The sequence below is a fragment of the Diospyros lotus genome, chromosome 6 (genome assembly GCF_014633365.1).
Source record: "Diospyros lotus cultivar Yz01 chromosome 6, ASM1463336v1, whole genome shotgun sequence".
NCBI classification, from domain to species: Eukaryota; Viridiplantae; Streptophyta; class Magnoliopsida; order Ericales; family Ebenaceae; genus Diospyros; species Diospyros lotus.
The window spans coordinates 4,093,323-4,118,522 of NC_068343.1; the positions used below are offsets into that span (position 1 = coordinate 4,093,323).

Consider the following 25,200-nt stretch of genomic DNA (forward strand, 5'->3'; position numbering starts at 1 on the left):
ACTTTTCACCCTTATCAACTCCAAATTGGTACTTAAAAAAATGAATGAGAAGACAGCTTTAGATTTAATCAACATTCCTTATTGACTAGGGAGATGGTCCACGTGACCCATCTCATATTTAATAAGTGTGCAACCATGCAAAACGGTTTTCCGCGTAATGGATTGATTTTGTCTGATGGATTGGGTGACTCCTAGGATGTGGGAACAGTTGAAGCCACCTTTTCAAGTCAAAAGGACAAAGATATTGTTCCCATTGAGTCATGGAGGGAAGACCACATGCTTTCTATTGAAAAATTAAAGTCAATTTCAAGGATGACAACAACAAAAGATGATGGTGGGGGAAGCACAGATTGGCCCAAAAGGGTCTATTAATTCGAATTGTTTTTTTGTATTTTGGTGCCCCCCCCCCCCCCCCCCCCCCCCAAGGGGATTGGAACAGCCTGATGGGACCAAAATAGCTAATGGGGGTATTTACTTTTTTTTTATTTATTTAGGTAGTTAATTAATGGGTAATTATTTTAAATTATCTTAAATCATCCATACATCCATTTGTTTAAAACCAGTTTTCACCTAAGCACTCTGGTGAGGATAATTTAAAATCTCATTAAATTCACGTGCAATTTAGTAGTTGATGTGTGACTCTGTAACAATGCAATTAAAATAGAAAATATATCCTGTTTAAAATATTCCTTTTATAAGTATATTTTATTTCCCTTAATTAAACGTGACTTAAATGATGCTGATTTATAGCGTTTATCAAAGAAATAGTGTTACACCAGCTTGTATAATAATTCTATTATTATGGGAGTTGTGCCGCCAGTGTTTATTTAGGCCAATTTTCATTATTTAAAAATATTTTTTTATTATTTAAAAATTAATTTATATTAAAATAAGAGAACCCAACTATAGGTTAATTTACTCGTTGAATTTTAGTAATTAGGGCGTGACACTAAACTTTTATTGAACCCTAACAAATGCTACAATTACACCTTTAATTTTTCGCAGATCATACGAGATACGTACAACACAAAATTTTACTGGGTTAAAACATTTACACTAATATATTTATCTTAAAATTTACGTACACCAATATATTTATCTTAATATTACTCAATACCGTTTATGTTGCATTCATTTAATAAACAACTTAGTTATTAGATATAACTATGTGCCATACTCTATTTGTAAAATACACGTGAATAGAGTGTTGAGATAAACCCAAGCCATCTTTTGCATTTGTGGAATCCATCAATTAAATGTTCTTCTGATGTTGGCTGGCCAGTGTTCTATGCTGACGATGGCGTAGGTTTATAAATCCTTCACTGGAAGCTTTAGCAACAGGGGATGTAGCTCAAATGGTAGAGCGCTCGCTTTGCATGCGAGAGGTACAGGGTTCGATCCCCTGCATCTCCAACTTATACTCATCTCCTTTGTTTTCTGGTTTTTGCATGATTTTAAAGGCCCATACACACTTCAATATTATGCAATGAATGCATATATGTCCAATAATGAGTAACACAATTTTCGCTAAATATATATTTGCAATATCAATCTGAGTGAATTAATATCCTCTCACATTTGAATAGCATATTTTAATGAAAATTCAACAATAAATACCTTATATTATATTTGAAAGCAAGCATGTTTTAAGTTATATTACACGGAAACACCTCATAGATGTCGTTTTCGAAATGTTATGAAAACGTTTTTTATTCCCGTTTTGAATCTTATTTATGCCTATTTTTTTAGAAAAACGTTTGTTTCCACGTTTCCGTGTAACATAGGTCTTAAGAGTACAGGACTTCCCAATTTGAAACAAATACATATTCACAACACAACGGAGATTTTCATGACTTAATTTAGATGATGAATCATGCAAACCATATGGGCATTTGGTCTAGTGGTATGATTCTCGCTTAGGGTGCGAGAGGTCCCGAGTTCAATTCTCGGAATGCCCCGCGCTCCGTTAATTTTTTATGTCCAACTTCTCTGTGCACATTTCCTTATTGAGTGCCAGTTTCTTTCTTCTACTCATTAAAAAACTTAGCCCAAATTCTCTGCCGAAAAGGCACAGAACGGACGCTAGAAGGAGGGCTTGAACCTCCGACCTTGTGGTTAACAGCCACACGCTCTAGCCAACTGAGCTATTCCAGCTTTGATGAAGAGCTGCCTGCAACATACTATACACGATTGATATTCTTGCCCTTATTCACTCCCATTTGATTCTTTCTTCTCCTCCTCCTAATCAAGGGACTGATGATTTGCCTCCCTATTGTTATTACATCGGTCACCTTTCAAGAGCCATGAATTCAATATATTTGAATTTGTATAATTTTATTATCAAATCTTAATAAAATGATTGAAAAAAAGAACATAATAGAATACATTAGAAGTGTCAAATGAGTCGTGTCTAGTTCAACCTTAAGTTATTAAAGTTATGTAATGTCAATTTTATTAATGATAAGTTGGTCATAAATTATAACTAATTTTATTATTTTATACAAGAGATTGTCGTATTTTATTATTTTATACATTTTTTATATGTTATTTTATTATAAAATGAAAATGAAAATGAGGAAATACAACTTTCAACTTTCAAATTATATATTCTGTCAGAAATTTAACAAATGAAGAGTTGCTATTTATAATTATAAAATTTAATATACATATATATATTATTTAATTTATTAGCTTTGCAAGCCATACTGCTCATTATATATAAATCTTAATTGGTTATTTAATAAAAAGTTTAATAAAATCTCTTGATTGGCCACCGTAGTGGAAAGGAATTGGCAGGTGCAAGCCACGTGACTTCTCTGACAAAGGGTTCATCTTAATCGGCTCTATCTTCTCCTCCTTGTCTGCAGGATTTCCCACGAACCGACTGCAATTTCACGTGTCCGTCGCCCATCGGAAGGAAACGAAACTACTACGATTAACACAACAAAATCAAAATCTCGCATCCCCATCCAAGCCACACCTAGTTGTTCATACGACGATCCGTCTTCAGGCTTCTGCAGAGGGAGAAAAAGTATCAAACGCGAGGGCTATCTCAAAAGAATGACGGAGGATGGTTGCCCTAGGGTTTCGTCTGGTGAATCCACTGAATCATCGGCGACGAAGCCGAGGTGACAATCTTCTGAAAACCTCCCCTAGTCTTCGACAGTTTCTGTTATCGAATTTCAGCACTTATTTCATTTTGTTTCTTGATAAAATTTCTTATTGAGATTTGGTTGGTCCATGTGAGCTGTGAGACGTTGGTGGCGTACTGAATGCTTCTTAAATTGTGCACTATATTTTGAATTTCTGTCATGGGTGATTGGATGATGGTCATTAGGGTTTGATTTTTGAAGGTTCTCTCTTATTTTCTCGTTGCGTACTATTTCAATTGTTTACGGTCCGTATTTACTTGCCGTACGAGTTTTGGGTTTCATTTATTCTGATTTTCATTTTGTTTCTCTTCTAATTGAATTGGAGTGTCTGGTCGTCTGGTCAAACCGTGAATATGTGTCCATTTTACTGATTTTATGTTCTTCTCTTGAGTTAGGGACGTGCCATATAGCTTGTGTAAACTAATGCATCATATATCACAAATTGGGTGAGCTCATGGGTCTGTTTTGGGGTAAGAAAGATAAAACATTATCATGTATCTTATGCTATATAATAGAAGTATTGTTTTCAAACGGAAATTGTATTAGTATTTGGACATTGCCAACTTACTGCAATCTGGAAGGGTTGTTTTTGCATGCTAAAAAGAGGACAAAAAGATGCCAAGTGGATTGACTCATGATATGGAGTTTGCAAGTAGAATGACACTCGTGATGAATGTTCTTAAGCCCTGTCGGGCCTACTCAACCAGTCACAATTTTGTAATTGAATATATATGTTATATATTTGTCTGGCTAATCATATAGTCTCCAAAATGGTTTATGATAATGGTTGCAAAATTATAGTTTAACTCTTAAGACCTGTACAGGAGAAAGAGAAAGTGGGATCAGCCTGCAGAATCCTTGGTGTCTGCAGGAATTGCTGTACCTGGTATTCTTTCATTAAGCAACATGGGATCTCTTGCTGCAGTAACTCTTCCAGGTGTTGCAACAACAACTGGTGCTCTTGTGGTAAATCCTCTTATAGCTGGCTCTGTGTCGATACCACATGCACTTCAGGCACCTTTAATACAGCCACACGCCTCTGTGGTTGTCCAAAAGATAAATCAAGTAAGATGCTTTAGTTAATTGGATTACTTTAGATTTATAACAGTTACATGTTTTTGTTGAGATTTCGTTTGTTGCTTGATGTTTAAAAGCTAAGTCAATGATGATCAAAGCAGCTTTGTTTTGGTACATGCATCATAGGAATTGATTTTTTTTTTTTTTTCTTGTGTGTGTGCATGTTTCTTATTTATTTTTTTGGGGGGGTTGGGAGGGGTGGGGAGGGGGAGGTTGTCATAAAAGTTGATGTTCACTGGGGATTATTGTTTTGTCTTGAGATTTGGTTTTACTTTAAGTTAGTTCTATTGGAATCTTCAATTGTTAGGTTGGATGGAATAACCACTCAGGAGCTAGACATCTCGGAATCGTATATCAATGATTTGTCTGATGCATCAGGCTTCTGGGTCATGTTGTTCATCCATAGCAACTGTTGTATACCAAATAGGGTTTAGGGCACTCTAGGTAGTGAAACTAGATCAAAAAATTGATTGGAAACAAATTTAGTGTGTGCCTTATTCAGCACCTCTATATTGTATTTGGCTTGCAACAATAAATTTTTCTGACTTGAGTAACCTGTGAGGATCCTCAATGGCTGGTGGTCTACACTTAGTTTATGATCAGATATCCTTTTATACATTTGAAGTTCATTAAGATGGTGAAGGTTGGCTTGTGCCATGTGGATTGATGCTACATGGTGCCCTAAAGAGGTATGGATATATAGGCTAGCCAAAGCTGATGTCAAGCAAGTAAAGAGGTTGGTGGATTATATCCTAATTTGCTCTAATATATGGGAGGTTCCAAACGCTCATTGGAGATGGTGGATCAGACTTATGCAGTGCAGCAATCATAACACTTGGACTTCTATGAGGCAAGTAGGACACTATTAAGGTTGGGTTTGAGGAAGTACCAGCCTTTTGGACCCCATTTTTTGTGCTTCCCTTTTGGAGGGATAACTCTTCATTCACCGTGTTGTACCTGTATATCTTTATATCATTTATTTTGTATTGCCCGTAATTGTAGTATTATTACACGCGTTACATCTCCCTATTAGTTTAGCATTGATATTGTAGAGATGTGGATGCTAACATTCTTTTTATGCCAGCATTCCTTGTGCCTCAGCATGTAGAGTATAGCTTTGTTATAATAATGTAGGTTGTGTGAATACTATAATTTTGTTGTAGCCTAAAATTCAAGACGAGTTGATTGCTCGAGAGATTGTCATAAATGATGCTGATTCTGCTGTTCGGTACAAGCTCACAAAACGTCAAACCCAAGAAGAGGTTGGTATTGTTTATTTGATTTTTACAATGGAAGGATAAATATATAGGCCATACTGTATTAAAAATTCTATTAAAATGAATCATATCTTGTGGAACTGATAGATTTTCTGCCAAATTTTTGCAGATCCAAAAGTTGACTGGTGCAATAGTAATAACTAGGTAAGTTTTTCATGTGGCCGTGTGCATTTTTCTAAGCTTTCACTGCCCTTTTCCCCCAATTGATCTTCTGAATTTCAAATAGATTCAATTTGCTTTATTTCCTGACCAGAATCACGCTTGATGAAATTAGATTACACTTAAACATTCATTTCAACCCTTCAACAATCTCCTCCTAAAACAATGACCAAGGCCTTTCTAGCATGCCCTTTTACTCCAGTACATCATGCATAAAGCGAGGGCTTCTAAATGATTTTCTCTTTTTGGTGTTTGATGAATTGTTTCCACAGAGGCAAATATCGTCCTCCTAATGCACCTCCTGATGGCGAAAAACCACTCTATCTCCACATTTCTGCTGGTGCACATGTAAGTGCTTTGCATATATTTTTCACATTAGGCATTTCACCTAGTTGAAGATGCATGAATTGTGATATGGTCTGCAACTTCTATGTTTACCTGTGGGAGTTGTATTAATTGGCCGCCACATAATATCTCAACCCCAGGTTCTTATTTTCTCAAAACTTCTGCCAACTTTTCCTTGCTGAAATGTTTTTGGTTCCCACCCCCTCCAAAAGCTTGCTTGAAGGTGTTCTCATTCCAAAAGAAGCAATCAGTGTTTCTTTATCAGAATATGTGCTTACAAAAATATTCCGGCATTCTGAGGCAGTTGCTTCTTACTTTTTATTTGTGTTGAATAGGTTTTCCAACTATATACCATGGATGATTCTCTATGATTCCAGAGATGGGTCATAGATCTTTACTAAAAAATTATCCTTGTATTAGCTATTATGTTTCAAAGGTATGATTTTGTGGTGGCTCTGCTTGCTGGTTTTGTGCTAGTTTCTAAAACAGGTGTCTATTTGCAGTTTCAAGCTATTGTTATTGCTATCTATATCCTTTTCTATCTTTTAGGTAAGACTTCATTCATCTTTGGTTAATATTATCATCTCTCACTGCAGTTGGAGACAACAGTGGAACGGATTAAAGCAGTTGATCATGCGGCTGCCATGGTTGAAGAGATGCTGAAACAAGTGTCTATCAACAACTGTGGAAAGGTAAATTTGTCCTGTTGGAGTTCTACAAGGTGCAGAATGAGTTTGATCAAACATGCATTTGATTATTTGAAACAGGTTACTCATGCTGTGAGCACGTGTGTGTATCTGGGCTTTGAAGCAGATCCATCATTGAATATTGCTGCTCGTATTCGTGGACCAAATGTGAGCCTCCCCTCTGTCTGTGCTTGCTTATACTACTTGTTTCCTCAATCAAGCTGTCATGTTCTTTTCATTTTTTTTCTTTTTCCTTTTATACTGACAAGCGTCTATAAAAAAATGGATGTTCTTGTCCTGAACTTTTTTTGGATCTTTTGTACCAATTTCTTCAGTTAGTGGGTACTTCTAAGCATTTGTCTTTCATTTATCACCATCACTGCAGCACTTATTTTTCTAATTTCTTACATTGGGCATTTGTTATGCCACTTGATGAATTTATATCAAAGTTTTTATTGTCAGTGATGAAGATAAGAGATTCTAATGTTGAAGCTTTCTCTGAAATCTCCATGCAATTCGGAGAGATTTTTTTGTGTTGGTGGTGGTTGGTTTTGTACATGCAGGACCAGTATGTAAATCACATTATGAATGAAACAGGAGCAACTGTCTTACTAAGAGGACATGGTTCAGGGAATCCTGAAAGCGCATCCAGTGAAGGTTGTTATGTTGGCATGCATCCATTTTGCAAGTTGGGCTATACTATCACCATATTGTTCCTATTGAAGAACTCACGTGATATTACTGTTATCTTATCTTTCAGAAGTACAGCAGCCACTGCATTTATTCTTGTCAAGTAACAATCCAAAAAGTCTTGAAAATGCTAAGCTTTTGGCTGAGCACCTGTTGGATACAATCAGCAGAGAATGCGGCACTTCCAGGTAACTAGGTTTAAATTTATGCTTGGGTTGATAGATGGATGACTTTTTTACAACTGAAGAATCCTGCATGATGTGTGTTGACCATGAGCTATTTCCTTTAAATTGTGCCATGGTGAGCTCATTTGATTTATTATCTTATGAATGGTATCTATCATGTACTGTATCCTGTGTGTTTGTACTTAATATCTGTTAGAAGAATGATACACTTTGGTTATTTTTAGAAATAATATAAAAATTCTATACTCTTTTTTGCTGTATTTTTTTCCACTTCTCTCTGTGCAAGAGGGGGTGGGGAAGTAGTGAGGGATGTTATCCATCTTGCTCTATTTTTGTCATACTATCTTTTTCCTTGGATGGTAAATAACTTGTGTTTATAGGGTCTCATCAAACAAGGTGTATGGTGCTGTTCCACCCCCACAACAGTTGTTGGCTGGATTTCGGAGTTATGGGAATGAGGCTACTCCAAATAATAGTTCAGATACTAGTTTGATGTCATCAACTCTGAATGATGCAGCAATTCCACCTGCTTCTTCAGCCACACATCCAGTCGCCAGTACTGCCCTTCAACAGGGTACTTCCTCACAACTGACGGGAATGAGCTGTGGCAATTCTCAATCGAACATGGTTTGCTATCCTCAGCCATCATTTGCCGGTGGAACGAGCTATAATGGATACGGTGGCATATATCCCCAAGCCACACCTTTACAGCAAGTTGCCTTGGCCCTTAGACAGTCACCCTCTCTAGTAAATTCCACAGTTGCTCCTGCAACAACTAAAGCTAGCACTGCAATAAATTCTAGTGAGAGCTCATCTTCTGAGAAGGAGAAACGGCCTCCACAGAAACGAAAGTTTCAGGAGTTGCCAGTTACTTCAAAGGGGCATGCCGACCCCCATCAGGTATCAGGGCTTGCTCTCCTTGTCAGGAGGGTATTACATCATGTGGCCATTTTTGAGAGCAAAAGAAGAAACACAATTCGAAAAATTCCTCTTGTTTGATAAATACTTAGAAGTAATAGTCTGTCAAATAGAAGGAAAAGATTAACATTCTAAAACATATGTTGTTTTAGCAAATAGTAAACCTGCAGTAGATTTTGAAGGCTAAATTCTTTAGATGAGCTTTTTGGCTCTTGAAACCTAGACAATGCATGAAGCATAGCAAGTGAATAGGAGGACATTGATAAGCCTCATGTTGGTTGTTCAAGATGAAGGAATTAATAGCGCAATACAGGCTTGCATTTTGTGAATGCGTTATGCTTCTAAAAATCCTCTTTTCCTCTTTCCTGGTGTTATATCCATGAGATTTTATTTTATTGGTTATTTATTTTGTCACATAACATGTGTAAATGTTAACTCTATATTCATTTATTATGGCTTTTGCTTCAAGTTGAATGGCAAACATAAATTTATGTGGACTGGGGCTGACTCAAGTAGTTGGAACAAGATTTATTGCATTTAGTTATTACATAGCCAGTACAGTTTGCTGCACTTTAGTAATCGTAGAACAAAGGGAAATGGACTGTAGAGTTGTTGTAAAAGTAGCTAATGACTTTAAAAGCAAAACTAAGGTAACTGAGTTGGGTATTTGGTTACTTGGAACTGCTAGTTAGGATTTTTGCTCACAGAGCTTGAGAAATCCTAGTAAAATTTTGCTTATTGAAAAAGGAAAAAGAAGAAAGAAAAAAAAAAGAAAAAACCTTGGTGCATCTGGACTTGTTGGTTCAGAAATGGTGGTTCAGCCAGCTTATAAAAGGTAACAAAAATTATCAGCACTTTGAGTGGTAAGCTAGTCATGGATTTAATGGGTGTGCATAATTGGTCACAGAAAGTTTTCAAGCTTAGCTTTCTTGTTTTTGTTGGGTTCTTGTGGATTCTAGCTACCAAGTTAAAGGTTCAAAGATTTGGAAAGACCTGCAGGGGCCACAGTTCCATTGTGGTTCTTCTTAGACTCCTTGACCAATTTATGCAGTTTATTCAAGAGTTGTCTGATTAAAGAATAATTTTCTTTTCTTATAAGGATAGGCATGAAAATCACTCAATATTGTTAATACATTTTTTTAACTTTTTCTGGCTAAAAATGAACATGATAATTGTAGGTACACTGAATTTTGTTTCCTTTTCTTTTTAACTTATCCTATTATTCACTGTATTATTTATTCTAACCTCTACTACTTTATATTCCAGGTATTTTCTCTGACCTTGTATGAAGCTAACAGGCCGATACTGGACCTCTGTTGGACCATTTCTATGTTTAACAGGGTTTTATGTTATGATGGCATGGGGTTGGTGCGTGCTGTGTTGGTAGCTTTGACTGGGAGCTGATTCCAGAAAGTTTTGCTGTTTGATTTCTACTACTTCTGTGGAATGCAAACCCATGCACCATACACCAAAATTTGTTTTTTGCTTAGATATATTCGTTTGAAATGAAGATCTTGAAATCACCACACGACTTGTTAGTATGACCACTGCATGTGTCCTGCCCTATTTTATTCACTGCCTGGTGTGAAAATATAAATAGTGTTTCTAGATTGTTCAACGTCAGACACATGATTAACCTTGCTTCCGTTCCATGCATATTAGCTTGGCTACTCAAGTTGAACATTTTTGATACCTCGATTCTTATCTCCAACATTTTTTATTTGCCTTTTTTCTCTTTTGTCTGCAGCTGCTTTGGTATCTTACTGTTTTTCCTTCTTCTTTAACCCCTTGATGTCATTGGTGTGCTTTCATTACTAAATCTGCCTAATATTTATTGTCACTGAGGAATTAGGTTGGATTCTTTTCTCAGAACTCATTGCAGGGACCAGAATTTCTAGAGTCAGGCGAATCGACATCAGAGTTGGGTGTAAGAAATGTTTCAACAATGCCAGCTCCAAAAAAGTTGGCGCAACCATCAACCAAGGGGATGCCTCTGCCGCCACCTTCCAGGATAATACTGCCTCCACCACCATCTCTACAGCCACCCAGGAGCATGCCTCCACCTCCACCAAAATTCAGTTCACCATCACCTTCCTCAAAAGCTCCTGAGAAGAGTGTTCTGAATAAATCAAGTCCCCAAGCTGTACCTGGTAATTTTCCAAATTTGATCAATTTCTGACTAGTTCAAATTCAGTTGTCGATCATTGTCTTTTAAGGGAGTACAGGAAAACTGTAAAGCCTAGTTTCTGTTTAGTTGAGGCAGCAAAAACTTATCTAGGAGGAGTTTTCCTTTTCCTTTTCCTGGAAGGGGAATGTTCTTCTGATACCATTGTGTGTTGTGTAATTTTGACTTGGGTTACTTTCAGATACTTTGATCAAGCTGATGGAATACGGAGAGGAAGACGACGACCCTGATGAAGTGGTTGATGAACCATATAAGAGTAATTCAAATGGATTGGCGCCTCCGAAACCATTCTGGGCTGTATGAGCATTAAGTTGCTTTTAATTGGGTGATATTGGCAGGTCGGACTGTTTGGAACCTAGTTTAGCGAGATGTTTTGACTGTTGTTCAATTGGGAGCTCGGTAACTGCACTAAGCGTACACTGCCTATTAGTCAGAAGCCTGAAGGCTGGGTGTTTGAAATCAAGATGCATCAGTAATTGTCCGCTGTATAATATAACAAGTGAGGTCGCTTGCTGGCTGAGGCAGAAGCTTGGGGAAGCCCTGTTTTGGTCTTCTTTTTGGCATTCAACCGAATCTACCCACCCTTTTTTTGCTTTTGTTTTTGCATTCTCAGCTCTTTGATTATTAATTTGGAGGTCTGGAAGAGCAGCACGATTGTGAAGTAGTAAGGGTCTAGATGTGATTCGCTGTAACTTGAGATTTAGTTGCTGATTAGCCACACGAAATCGTCTGTAATGCTACAACGTTTGGTATGCAAGGTCGCTGTTGTAGGGGGTGAATTTCCTCTTATTGAATGTGTCAATGTGATGTTATTGAACGCGTGAGGGTAAATGGTGCACTCTAACAGCTAGGGTAAACGGTCTGGAAGCACCAAGTGTCTGATTGCCTTCCCCAACAACCCTCACCCCCCTTCTTTTTTTTTTATAGAAAAAATCACATAAATCTCAACATAAAACCTTGGTTGGGCCCTGGGGTGGTGGCAGTTGGGTCGGTCTGGGACCGTTTGACGTCTTCGGAAGAAAGATAAAAATCTCCGAGAAATACGACCACCAATGGCTTTGAATCCGTCTTAATATTTCTTCCTTTGTGTTTCCCAATCTCTATCCGAGGACCCCAAAAACAAGGCATAGCAGATATCGTCTTAATATTTTCTTAAAATACAAAAAAGGAAGAAATGTCCAAAAAGCATTCTGAAAACAAACACTTTCAGCATATTTTCATAGATTCTTCTGTAAAGCATAAGTATGGCAGAACATGAAATTGGCTTTAAACAGAATTACTCCTAATCAATATCTAAAACTACAAAAATTACACTTCATCAAATAATTCTCAGAAATTTCACAAAAAATGACAGCAGCACATGCAGTGTTAATTCTTCACGTGGGCATGTCACTATGTCCTGACCAATATCCTCATTTCTAGCTTCTCTCCTCTAGTCGTTGCCATTCAATTGTTCTCCAGCGTCCATATTGTTTCCACCATTCATACTGCCACCAAAGCAGCCGACAGAAGCAAATTAGGGATCACAAATGGGTATCATTTTCACTGCCAAATCAGATTCCACTTCCATGGTTACCCCCACCATATCCATTGAAGTTGTGCTCCCCACCATTGGCTCCATAACCTCCACTAGCAGCACCGTAACCATAACCCCTGTCACTCCCACCAAAGCCACTATCGCGAGGCCGCTTCTCTACAGCGGAATTCACTTTCAACCATCGGCCCTGAAAATCCTGCACAAGACAAAAATCACAGGCCCTGATGGAATTTAGGGTCCTAACATTATGGCTGATAAGACAAGCTAAATTCAATCATTATTAATCTTTCTTCTACACCCTAGAAACATACAAGCTTTAGTTATCACCCAATCCACCAGAAAAGTAGAACCATTTTAAGTTCCCTAAAACTTACATCGATATCTTATGTCCATGTCCAGAAACAGGACATGATAATAACATTGCTTCATGAATACATATGCATATGTATGTATGGATGGATGGATGGATGTATGTATGTATCCTTTAGATTAGAGCGCATTACATAACATAATATGTCAAATTCATTGGCCACAAATGTACTGCCACATAGTTCATACGAATTAGGGCCCAACCATAACTCTACAGCTCACGAAGTAAGAAAAGAAATTTTAGTACCTTGCCGTCCAAAGCCTGAATGGCACGAGAAGCCTCATCACTAGATGCATAACTCACAAAGCCAAAACCTCTGGACCTTCCAGTCTCATTATTTATGATGATCCTAGCTATAAGACAGAATATTAGCATGCTTGCAAGAGGTTGGACGTATACACGGGAAAAAAAATAATAAAATGGTCTGCCTTCTTAGGGGCGACCAGTTCTGAGAAAAGATACCAAAATGTTATGAATTCCGAAAGAACACACCTGTTTGAGAAAAGAAATGAGAGCAAAACCTAAAAGCAAAAGTGAGATTCCCACTATTTATTGGAGAGGAACAGTCATTGTTTTGACAATTATCAGAATAATAAAAACCACCATTTATAAAGTCAACAGTTCTGATATTAATTATTGGTTCCCTAGAGTTTTGCAGACTTTACCATATGCTATCATCACCAAAAGAGTAAGAATAAGGATATATTCATATTGTTGAAAGCTCAGGTAGACAAAGGTTTTGCTAATTATTCAGACGCACCAAATGGAGTTGCTAAATTCTTACTGACATATGCATGTCTCTTTTCTCAACCTACAAGCCTCTTAATTAATTAGATTTAACCATAACCAGAAATTGATCAATGAAAAAGTCCACAACGGACACAAGCCCACCATTTTGAACAATGTTCCTTTAAAATGAAAGAATTATGGTCCATCCCCCAGAAATAGCTATACCATGTAAAAATAGCCCTTATCAAAACTATCCCACCCCTGCCACTTGTGCTGGGGGGTACCACAACAGGACAGTGAACAGGAAGTGGTTGATTGACGCTTTGTAACGTATGCAATGCCAATTAATTAAAATATGACACCTATGGATTACATTACTAATCAGAGACTTCCTATATGCAACCGGCCAAATGAAAAAGTGGCATTGTAGAAGGTTAATAACTTCCTACCAAAATACATATGCCCTTGTAAACCATCAACCCACATACAAAAACTTTTTCCCAGAAAGCTGATATAGACACCAGCCATTTGAAAAGTCTCATTAAGAAGATCTTGCAGGTGAAGAGATAATCCCCAATGGATGCCTTTCTACCCTTTGCAATCTGGAAAAAGTTATTTATTGTCTATCTGACCAAAAAATATAACCACAGGGAAGCCCTCCAGTCACTTCATGCCATAAGTCCTGGATTACCCATGAAAATATCCTGGACCTTTAAGAAACCCTTCCAAAAACCCAAGCATAAGGGAGTAGACTCCCCAATCCCTGCTATCTGTGGTATTTGAAGACCACAAATCTTTAGAACCCATCATGTTCAAGAAGCATAATGCCAGAGCCACAAAACACAATCTTGGTCGGAAACTTTGAATGTCAAATCTTCTAAAATCAACTTGTTCTTACACAATCCACCTGAATTCTAAAATTATCCACTGCAGACCCATTACCCAAAACTTTTAAGCCTTACATTGCAAATACAGGATTGCATCCACATATTTTTCATCATCAATCCTCTTTAGTAAAAAAAAAAGTAACTCTTTGTCACAAGATCATAGACTTTCCCAGATTCAATGCGCTTATATAACCTTATAGTTAACTTATTAATCATATAGAAACAAACAAATTCCATATACTGTCAAGCAGGCTATATTGGTTAGCATAAGTGGAGACAAAAGCTACAGGTACCTTCAACGACATCCCCATATTCGGCAAATACTTCCCTCAAAGATGTTTCATCCATTGCATATGGGAGACCTGAAGTGGTTAAGTATGAAAAATCATAACATGCTAGACAGTAAAAAACGCAACTTAATTAGAAAAGATAAAGTCATGCACCTCCAACAAAGACCTTTGACGATGACATGCACCTTACAGCCTGGTAAAGTGAAGGATTACATTGTGGTACCAAATTAGTGTGCTTGCTTACTGTCTGCTTCAGCAAATTCCCAATTTTACTAACAAAAGCCATTATAGGACCTGAACAAGGAATATGCATCTGCAATATTAGATCTCCAATCAAACTACAAAGATGACAAAGTAGGCTGACGATTGGATGTTCTGTAAATATCGCACAAGAATTTAATCAGCAAAGAGAGAGAACCAAATGGAGACAACGTAATTATTATGGATTTAGATCAGACTACATCCAAAAGAAATAATAAATATATTTATAAGACTAAGCACTATTTTCAATGTTCAAACACTGCTCCAGCCAACCGTCCACAACGTAGTTTACGGTAACGCATCCTGGCTATCGCACCTTTTAAACACAAGCTCTATTTTCAATTCAATCTCCGGACTGAACTGGACAAGATGAAGTTGTGTAATCAAATAAAAGCATCTCTCTCTCTCTCTCTCTCTCTCTCTCTCTCATTCGGATAAAGCTCCGGTCACCAAATCGGATAAAAACGAAAATCAGCAGCCAAATCATCAGTCCCGGAATTCAACAAGCAACAAATTCGGATTCCACAGAATGCGAAATAGCATGATCGGGACAAAGAGAATCCAATTTCGGGAAAAAGAGTCTGTCAAGCAAACCCTTTTTGGGTATTCTATATGCAAAAGAAGCTCAAAACTTGAAATTACATGGCGTAGAGCATGAATTAGAGTAATACAGAAGGCGCTGAACTTGAAAACTGGTAAATGAAAAAGATCACAGCAAGAAACAAAAATGTTGCAGGAATTAGTGTAAATTGCAGTCATCTAATTGTCAACATCAACATAATCAATCGCCAACGACCTTCTATTGTAGTAAATTACAGAATCTGGACGTTCGTTTAAACCTTGGAAATGGGAAGCGCACCTCTTCTCTCTCCCCCTTTTCACCTGAGCGGCCGGCTGTTGTGAAGCCCTAGAGATTTATCAGAGGAGGAGGGTTTTTAATTTTACCCTTCTAAGGCTGTTTATGGGTTTTTTTGCTATTACCAGGGCTGTTTTGACTTCGACCAAATTACTATATTCTTGAAGAATTTTGAATTGGAAATTCTGCTGGCATAATATTATGTGTTCTTACAATTACATTAATTAATTTACCCCTTCATAATGATTAATTAATTATTAAAATCAATCAAAAGAGTATGTTAGTATAATCTCTCCACTTAATTAAGATGTATTATTATTGAAAATTAAAAACATTTCCCATCAGACAAAACAAAGCTCAAATTTAAAATTGCAGGTGAGATCGAAGGATCACAATCTCTTTCAAAAGGTAGGAATAACTGCCTTTGCGGTGCATAATAAACTGTACTGCTTGCTTGAATACTTAGTTTGCAGCGGGCTTTGGGGGCCCGTTGGTGTGTTCGGCTGTAGTGCCGGCGGCAGCAGTGGCCTTGCCCAGTCATCATGATATGCCTCGGATGTATTATGCAGTATGTGTAAAGGTACTGCAATTTACTTGCTTTTTCTAATTAATCAATCTTGTCCTTTTGGGATTATTATTTATTCCTCCCCTTCATTATTTGTATTTTTAATTTTTAATTTTAATAAAAGAGATAAATTAGAAATAAAAACTTTATTTGACTATGCTGAGCAAGAAATCAAATCCATAACTTATTGATGCGAATTCTAACTTATCCTGACTCAATCACTTAACTTGTGTAAAGTAATCGGTGCTTGAGGCACAATTTTTAATAAATTGACTGAATAATTTAGTAATTTCAAATCCAATTTAATTTTTTGGAGTACAAAACAATAATTTTACTAGTACAAAAATAGAATTATATATATATATTTGTGTGTAAAAAAAATGAGAAATGAGATTATATAGCATATGCTTGAGAGGAGAAAAGGCATGAATTAGTGGGTGAAGATGAGGCTGAACAAAACAACACCACTTAGTAATGACATAAACCATCACTTGCGCTTTCCCCCTTCATTAATTATTTGTGCTGAACCCACCCTGAACATTTGATTTGATTTAATTTAAGCCTTCTTCCTCCCCACCACCACCACCTAAACCTTAAATAATCTTCTTTCGTCGTAGTAATTGAAATGACTATTCTGTAATTAATCACCTAATTACTAGCTAGCGGGCATGCGTGAGACTTAGTCTTGAAGACCTAGTACTGTAGTAATTGATCCAATGGAGAGAGAGAATTTTCAGGACTTTGGAAGAGGGTCTCCTCTCAAAAATGATTTGAATAGCTGAAGGGCTGCCCTTGGCTTGAAAAGTGGAACTTCATGGCCTGCTCCTCTCACTGTTGCAAATGTCAAGCCTTCGTATACTTCTGTCCATCCCCCCACCTAATTCACCAACAATGCCATACAGATCCAAATTATTATATACCATCACATTCCAAACGTTTTCTTCTACTTCCTTCTTTTCAAGAAATTTGAAGCTACATACTGACCTGTTTCTTAACATACCAAGGGTACCATGGAATCTTGGTGGACAGCTTGAGCTGGGCCAAGGAATACCTAGTGGCTGTAACTGGTACCACCGAATCCACGTCGCCGCTAAAAAAACAGTGTTTGGTTAAGCACAACTTTAAAAGCAAGCGACTGCTGCTCTAAATCAAATCAAACAGTGTTTGGTACCACAACTTTAAGGCATTATTATTGGCCATCCGGCCGGCGATTCATTTAGCACGATGAGAAGGAGAGAAATTAAGCCAACCTGAAAACCCAAATTCTCAAGCCAGCAGAGATCAGTTCCCGGTATATGGGGAGAATCGACGCATCTGTGTCGTTCCAGTCTCGGTTCAATTCTTCGCTGCAATATTTGCATTCAAGCTAATTACAAACGAGTCGCAAAATGGAAACTTTATATACTGTGATCACTCACCTGCAGGCAGTCCATTTATAAGGAATTTTTGTTATATTGGCATGGAGAGCCTTCTGGACGTCCTGCCGGTTGTAGTAAATCTCAGCATACTTTTCAGTACAAGGATCGTACCCAGATATCTGCCTGAATATCTGATCAAAATTCAGTCAAAAGCAGAGAAGATCAATTAATTCCTTTCTAATTAATTCAAGAAAACAATAATGAATCAAAGCTTTTATCCACTTGTTAGTTTGAATTCTAGTTCGTCAATATATATGTATATGGTTTTATTTTCTATAATGAGAAGCCTAATTCGTGTGCTACAGGTGCATCATGTATTGTAGATACCGGGTGGCGTCGATGAGGCAGACGAATGGCACGGCGGGTGGCCGGAGCAGTGGTGCCGTCAGAGTTGACGTTGCAGGGGGGCGAGTAGATGTTGTACTGGTCGATGTTTCCGAATTCCTGGTCCATCGCATAGCTGTACAAGGACTCGCACTGGTCGGATTCCTTCTGCTGGCTGAAATCACAAGTGTTGATGAGCTGCCGGTAGGTTCTGTCGGAGATCATGGCATGGCTCCACCAGTACGTGACTGTTCCGAGGTTGTCATAGTAGTTATCTGTCACTGCATTACCAACCTGCCAAAATTTTCATGCAAATTAATTAATCAATCCAATGGAATCAATCACCAACCCAAATTAATTCATTAAATTTGACGAGCTTATTATACCATAAAGCCTTTGAGATTTATTGGGTGCTTGGATTTGGCATTGTAAGTGACAATGGCTCTGGCCAGCTGAGGGACATAGTGGCCGGCGTAGCTTTCGCCGGTCAGATAGACTTCTCGGCTTTTGTAACGCGGGAATCGGTTCATCCACTGGATCAGAAATTTCAGCGAGTCCTCAGCTGGTTCACAGTTCAATTGATCTCCCGTTAATTAGATCGTATAATATATAAAATATATATTCTTTATACTGAATTCAAAAGAAAACTCTAAAATTTAGTATCTTCGTCAAACTACATAAGATGCATCGAGCAATTGAAAGCTGCTAATTTAGCATTTAGGATTCTTAATTTTAGTAAAAAAATTCATGTGGCTGGGACCACAAAGCAATTATTCACTATTGGGCGGTGACAACTATTATTGTCCACGATGGATCTGCTAAAAGGTGGTCAATGGAGAGCTTAATTTGTGACCACTGACCCTCCATCAAACAGAGGGGCTGTCATGAGGTCCATGGCTCATCATTACTTACTCCTCCACAGAAGCATGGCCTGCCAATATCGAACCCACCAATTGGGTCGTCGGTTCAAAGTGCAAATTGAATGTAATTTATAGATTTATTGGATCAATTAATAGATTCAAAACTTTTTTAATAGATTACGGATGCGTGATTAAATCGGAACATTATACATGCACTAGAGGCATAATAATTGTGTGAGATAATTTAAAATGAGAACATAGTCGTACCGGTGCGGCGGTCGCCGGTGTCGAGAAGATCGGAGGAGCGGTTGGTATAAGAGAAGCCAACGCCGGCCGGAGTTTCCAGGAACAAGAGGTTGGCGACGGTGTTCCATGAGAACTTGTTAAGGTATAGTCCGGAGGCTGTCTTGTTGATCCTGAAAGGGCCTATCTCTTCGGAGGCACCGTATGCCACGGAGGAGCATCCCGGACCTGCTTTAACCACAGTGATCAAAATTAAACAACAAATTCATATAAACCAAAATTCAATATTTACCGATCGGGCTGTGAAGAACACTGTAAACAGCATATATTTGAAAACCCAACTAAGAATATGAAGCCAAAAATAAAAATAAAACGCTCAACCGATTAAGATATTGAAGTAATTAATTGGATAGATATACTCATTTTAAAGAACTTTCTTCTTCTTTTTTTTTTTTTTTTTTGCTGAGAAGAACTTTGTTTTTCTTGTTTTCATATTAGTTGTTAATTATTTATCAGAATGAATAAGAATTCATTTTGTTATTATTTAAAAAAAGCAAAACTGTGTTATTTGGCATAGAGGCGTAAACAGTAACATTTTCCCTTTTCCCGACAACTGCTAAGCTATAAAATGGTATAAAAGAGAAAGATAATTATGGCCATACTTTACGTAAGCATGTAGAGAAGAGACCAGAGAGAGAGAGAGAGAGAGACTTGTCGTAAATGCAGCTCGAGAGTTGAAACATCAAAGGTCGTTTAAAGGTGAGGTGAACCCCAATAAATGATGTCTAGTTTTGGTTGCTTTCAAGCATTGAATTGAAATTTCATTTCTCACTCCATATATAGGTGTATATATGTATGTATAAATGAGAGAGAGAGAGAGAGAGAGAGTCATCAATTATGGGCTTTCAAACTTGTCCACGGGTAGTTAAGTCATCATTTAATTCTACAAATGGGGAATGGGGAAGCCATAGACTGAGAAAGTTATCGTCTTCTAGTTAGCTGGGTTTTCTCAACAATTTCCTTCCATAGGAGCAAAGGATTCTCAGAGAAATAGCAAGCGACGAAGAGACATGGATTTTCGTTTCTGGTTAGAGAAATAATTAAACATTTATACAAGTGTACCATGTTTTTGCTACTTCCAAATCTTGAATAATATGAAGATGGAGAAAAAACCAATACCCATTTCAAGATATACAGCAATGTTAGAGAGAGAGAGAGAGTGAGTGAGTGAGTGAGTGAAGGGTCTTACCGCCATTGAGCCAAACAACTAAAGGTTTTGACAAGGGATCATGAACAGCCTCGGTGAGCCAGTAAAATAGGGCTCTGCCGGCGACCTCATTGACGGTGACATAGCCGGAAAACTGCTGAAAGGGCACCTTTGGCTGGCCGGGGAGTGCCAATATTCGGTCAGCCTCTTCTTCTTTGTTGGTAGTGTCAGCATGCACAACCAGCAAAACAAAGAGCATGGAAACGAAGATCTTTCCTCTGGCCATCGCCATGGCCTTCCAAGAAGAAGAAGAAGAACGTTCCCAAAATAAGCAAAAAAAAAAAGAAAAAGAAAAATGATCTCCTAGTTGTTTGTGTTATGGGAGGTAAGGACTGTGCCTGTGTCACTCTCTGGGCAGAATAAATAGAGAGAGAGAGAGAGAGAGAGAGAGGCATTTCCTCAAAGGACGAATGTCATATGGGACCCCACAGACTTCGTCAATTAGGGCAAATCCATGGTAGAAATTGAATTCTCGATCGGCTCCAAAGAGCTAACAGAATACTCAATGTCGATTGACAGTGAGTTTCTGAGCAATTGGATGATTAATTAAAAGAATGTGCCCTTATCCAGAGACTCTAAAGAAATCTTCTATTTAATTAGTATCCACAATTTTTTTACAGAACTCCTTCTGTGTTACAAAATAGTGTGAATGCAGTGTCTCTATAGTTAATTATTTAATAAAGGGAAATGGAATCACATGATCCTTGCAAGCAGATGAAGCACAGCCCTCTAACTAATACTGCAATATTAATTCCTCCTCTATTTTATACTTGATACTTTGACCAGCTTTCCCTTTTTCTTAATGTCCATCCATCCATCCATCCATCCATCCATTGCTAGCTACTTCCCCACCATTTTTGTTTCCTTCTCTATTTGTTTAGTTTCTCTTGAATCCGGATAACCTTCATTATGGGCCTGTCTCTTCCTTTCAGTTTCTTCTTTCTTTGTTTCACGTCTTAACAAAAAAAAAAAAAAAAAAAGTTTCTCTTTCCTTTTTAGCACAATTAGCATGTGGTACTGCTCTATAATTGTCCATGTAAATTGACAACTTAAAGAATCTAGATTTAAACAACTTTTATACACATATATATATATATGTATATGTATCTTGCCCCTTGATCAGTTAATTAATTTAATAATGGACTTTTTCTTTTCGTGCAAAAGGAGGAAGAAAGGCAACGAGCTTTATATCTTTATATATATGGAATACATAAAGGGTTTTTCTATTAGGAGGTTTTATTTATGGGTTATCACTTAAATTACATAGAGACACATTCTTTCTTTATTCTTTTTTAGAACTTTCTTTCTATCTTAATTGTAATAATAATTGTAATTCTCTCTAATTAGGTGTACTTGAAAGCAGGGAGTGTTTGTTTAGGAAGAATAACAAGGTGACAATAGCCAACCATGCATCTTGCCGAAAGGTAACATTTTTTACCTAACCTTGTCATGAGCTTCAGCTACTTTCTATATTACAATTCTTTACTATATTTGACAAACACTCTTTCATAATTAGATCATATTATTCGTACATTAAGAGTTACATCTTAAACTACAAACACGTACGTAAATAATTAAAATATCTCTTACGTCTCACCACTTTGTGTGAGAGATGTTTTTATCATTTTAATTATATTACGTAATTTAAAATATAGATCAAGAATTACAAATAATATTTTTTTTTTGCATAATTTGCACTAAATTAATTTGCCTAGTAAAAAATGATGTGCTTAATCACCACCATGTAGTTAGGTGGTAGGCTGAGTTGAGTAGAGACCGTAGAGAAGTTGGAAGGATTTGAGAAAATGTCTCGAATTTGAATTTTTTAGTGAACATTCCCTATTTAGTGCCAAAAAGAGCTTTTTATGTGCCAAATAATAACTCAAACCAAAAAAGTGAAAGTGACATAAATGAATGCGTCAGCCAATTAGTATAGGAAATCAATGAACTCATCAAAAGCAGGGCAATTTAAATAACTTAATAGGGGCACATATCTACCTTAACTAAAAGTCTCCATTTTGCATCAACGATGCTATAAACTCCATGGTAACGACATATTATGCCCCTTAATCCTTCTAGTACTGTCCCATATGCTGCTCGCCCTTCAACTTCAATTTAGACTCATACTTTTTTTATTATTTGAAAAAAGAAAATGATGAATTTTTAGTGACGAATAATATAATAAATCATATAAAAACAAACACACACATATATATATATATATGTGCTAAAGGATTGAAGCTCTTTTTTTTTTGTTTTTATTTAATATTACTATTTGGGTTCATAATGAAAATGAAGTTACATAAGAAGAGAGGAGAAGGAGAAGGCTGGGGAAGTAGCAAAAATGGGTGGAATAGTGGGTCTATTCTGCCTAGAGGAGGAAGGCTGGTGGCTAGGTTGGTAGCCACCCTCAATATCTGTGGGTATGCTGAGATAATAGATACATCACATCCTTAGATTATGGAAAGAATAGGCATATATGTATATATATATATAGATGTGTATGTCGCATGCAAAAAAATAAAAATAAAAAAACTATATGTCAATCAACATTAGTCCATCAAGTTGAAAAGTTCTCGTAAACTGATAAAAATATATTTAATATTTAATTCCATAGCAGGGAGTAGTTAATATTAAGGGCTGGAAGGAAAGGGACCTCACCGGTCACCACTGCACTACCAGCAGTACTGCTGGAGCTGGTGATCATAAATAATAATAATAATAAATTAAGATGGAAAAAAGAATTAATATCAAATAAAATAAAGCCAAATTCCTATTGGTGATTGGTGCGAAAGGTGTTTTATTCAGCAATTGTTTATTTTATAATTAAAATTTAAAGGTTTTTAACATATGATTATATTTTTCTTTAATAAATATAATTATTTGATTATTATTTGTATTTTGTGAATTTATTTATGTCATCGGCAATTGAAAGAAGAAGAAGAAGAAGAAAAAGGGTGAAATGGGAATTTTATAGGGGCTTTGAGTTAATGAGCTGCTGAGCTACTACAGTTGCCACCGCCCAGTTGACTGCCCTATATATCTTTGGATTGAATTGGGCTCTCTCAGAATCAATGCGCCGTCAGATGAATCTTCAGCACTCCATTAATGGCCGGCGGTTTAAATATAGAATTTATGTATACAGAAGGTCGTAATTATCCATATTTTATAAAAAAAAATTATAAATGTACACAAACTTCTTATATAAGAAAATAACTCACCGAACACCCTGTGCAATTTTGTCCACCTCCCTTTAATAGGATGCACTGTTAGTTTGAGAGTAAAGAGGTCATTTTGGAAAAGTTTTTTTTTTTTTTTAAAAAAATTTATCATCTTTTTCTGTCTTATCTTTCTTTCGATTCTTTGCTTTCATTGTCTTCCTCTCGCTATTAACCTTCTCATCGTTGCCTCGCCACTACCACCTCATCTTGCCGTTGCATCATTATCATCTCGTTACTGCATCTTCATTGTTGTTGCCACCTTGCTGCTACATTCTCATCGTTTTGCCTCGTCGTTATATCCTCATCGATCACGACTGCATCCTCTCTCTCTACAACAGTCATCGAGAATGTAGTGATGGTTAACGCACGAGGGGCGATGAGACAAGGTGGCGGCGACAAGAGAGTTGATGGAGAAGAAGAAGAAAGAGGAGAAAGAAGGAAGGAGATGAGAGAGATGGAGGCCCCCACAAAATTGTACTCCTAAACAACTCCTCCCAAAAAAAAATTATTTTATGCTTTAAAAATTAATCTTGCAAAATTTTTATATAAATGTTAATATTTTAGTTAATATTGATATGTCCAATAAAGTGGGTTTAAACCCAAGATAGGCCCAGAAAAAAAGTCCAAAAGAAAGAGATTTGGGAGATCTTCTTGATAGAGTAGTTATCGAAAGATCCAAAAACTCTCTTGGAGGCCTCTCCCGAGTACCCTCTAAGAGACTCTTCTAAGGCCTCTCTCGAGTCTCCTTAGTAGAGTCCGTCTTTTTTAAATTTGAGAGGTATAGTCTCCAAGAAACTCTCCATAGTATGACACAATGAGAATAAATCAAATTACTTTTGAGATCTTCGCATAGAAATTCATAACAAATAATCCCAAAAGACTTGGATCCCATCCGCCTGATGGTTTTAATCTCTCTCTATATAAAGTAATCCCTTGGTTGAGGTACGCAAAAACCTCTATATAAATTATCTATATATTTCTATATTTTTCGGTTAAAGCTATTTTAAGTATCAAAGAGATTGAGTGAGGGACAGTTCGCTTCTTTGATTATTTTCTATTTTACAGGTCTTTCGAAAATTAAGATCGACGACAAACACTTTCCAACAATTATAAATGTATGGTTGTATTTCAACAACAATAAATACTAATATATTTGTAACAAATAAACTATCACAATACAAAAAATTATATTATATATTTAGTGAAAACATTAAAGTGAAGAAATGCTCGAGAGAGCCCAAACTTTAAAAAATCTACCAATATATCTGACACTGTGAGTAGTTAAGTGTCTGTAATAAATCCTAGTCTGCCGACACAATCAAAACAAATAATTAAGCAAACTTGTAGCACTAAATATGATTGGACTAATCATATATATACCATGAACTATCTTTCACGTGACATCTTCTGTTATCTAATTATTTGCCATCACCATGTTGCTTTATGGCATATTTAGCTTAATTGTTCCAATGCCTCTGTAACATATATAATTAAGGCCAAGTTCATATCCTTCGTAAATTACTATATTGTAAGCTTTTCTTTGGCAAAATAATTAATGTTTCTTAGATGTAACTATTGGTTTGCTATCAAATGTCAATTTCATTATAAAGAAATTTTGAATTGACACTTATCTTTCACAGTGCACGAAAGATATTGTCACAGTGATTTGATAATGATTTTTCTTTTAGATAATGCACC

The 25,200-nt window shown here is 36.8% G+C and overlaps 3 protein-coding genes and 3 non-coding genes across 10 annotated transcripts; 3 read left to right on the forward strand and 3 right to left on the reverse strand.

The window, feature by feature from the left end:
• Positions 1-1,340: 1,340 nt before the first annotated feature.
• Positions 1,341-1,413, forward strand: TRNAA-UGC (transfer RNA alanine (anticodon UGC)). The gene has a single exon. It is a non-coding gene; the product is annotated as a tRNA-Ala (tRNA).
• A 473-nt stretch (positions 1,414-1,886) lies between these two features.
• TRNAP-AGG (transfer RNA proline (anticodon AGG)) lies at positions 1,887-1,958 on the forward strand. Its single transcript has one exon. It is a non-coding gene; the product is annotated as a tRNA-Pro (tRNA).
• A 122-nt stretch (positions 1,959-2,080) lies between these two features.
• Positions 2,081-2,154, reverse strand: TRNAN-GUU (transfer RNA asparagine (anticodon GUU)). Its single transcript has one exon. It is a non-coding gene; the product is annotated as a tRNA-Asn (tRNA).
• Positions 2,155-2,833: 679 nt separating this feature from the next.
• Positions 2,834-11,463, forward strand: LOC127803773 (protein RIK). 2 transcript variants are annotated; one of them, XM_052340249.1, is made up of 12 exons: positions 2,836-3,128; positions 3,977-4,217; positions 5,393-5,491; positions 5,616-5,650; positions 5,938-6,013; positions 6,607-6,702; positions 6,778-6,864; positions 7,260-7,353; positions 7,457-7,574; positions 7,952-8,471; positions 10,360-10,639; positions 10,856-11,463. In XM_052340249.1, the coding sequence occupies exons 1-12, from the start codon at positions 3,061-3,063 to the stop codon at positions 10,975-10,977; spliced, it is 1,836 nt and encodes a 611-aa protein (XP_052196209.1). In that variant the 5' UTR covers positions 2,836-3,060; the 3' UTR covers positions 10,978-11,463. The 2 variants fall into 2 exon arrangements, with proteins under 2 accessions (XP_052196210.1, XP_052196209.1); XM_052340250.1 differs by lacking the exon at positions 10,856-11,463 and having other exon boundaries at positions 2,834-3,128; positions 9,756-10,500.
• Positions 11,464-11,849: 386 nt separating this feature from the next.
• On the reverse strand, positions 11,850-15,721 carry LOC127803060 (glycine-rich RNA-binding protein 3, mitochondrial-like). 4 transcript variants are annotated; one of them, XM_052339068.1, is made up of 5 exons: positions 15,608-15,721; positions 14,641-14,781; positions 14,491-14,559; positions 12,828-12,934; positions 11,850-12,407 (listed from the first exon to the last, which is right to left on the reverse strand). In XM_052339068.1, exons 2-5 carry the CDS (start codon positions 14,771-14,773, stop codon positions 12,228-12,230), a joined length of 489 nt encoding a protein of 162 aa, XP_052195028.1. In that variant the 5' UTR covers positions 14,774-14,781; positions 15,608-15,721; the 3' UTR covers positions 11,850-12,227. The 4 variants fall into 4 exon arrangements, with proteins under 4 accessions (XP_052195028.1, XP_052195026.1, XP_052195027.1 ...); XM_052339066.1 differs by having other exon boundaries at positions 15,545-15,709; XM_052339067.1 differs by having other exon boundaries at positions 15,588-15,706.
• Positions 15,722-16,556: 835 nt separating this feature from the next.
• LOC127803129 (serine carboxypeptidase-like 25) lies at positions 16,557-20,591 on the reverse strand. Its single transcript, XM_052339166.1, has 8 exons — positions 20,264-20,591; positions 19,039-19,242; positions 18,298-18,473; positions 17,915-18,205; positions 17,588-17,718; positions 17,420-17,515; positions 17,154-17,259; positions 16,557-17,046 (listed from the first exon to the last, which is right to left on the reverse strand). The coding sequence occupies exons 1-8, from the start codon at positions 20,511-20,513 to the stop codon at positions 16,903-16,905; spliced, it is 1,398 nt and encodes a 465-aa protein (XP_052195126.1). The 5' UTR covers positions 20,514-20,591; the 3' UTR covers positions 16,557-16,902.
• Between the last annotated feature and the right edge of the window lie 4,609 nt (positions 20,592-25,200).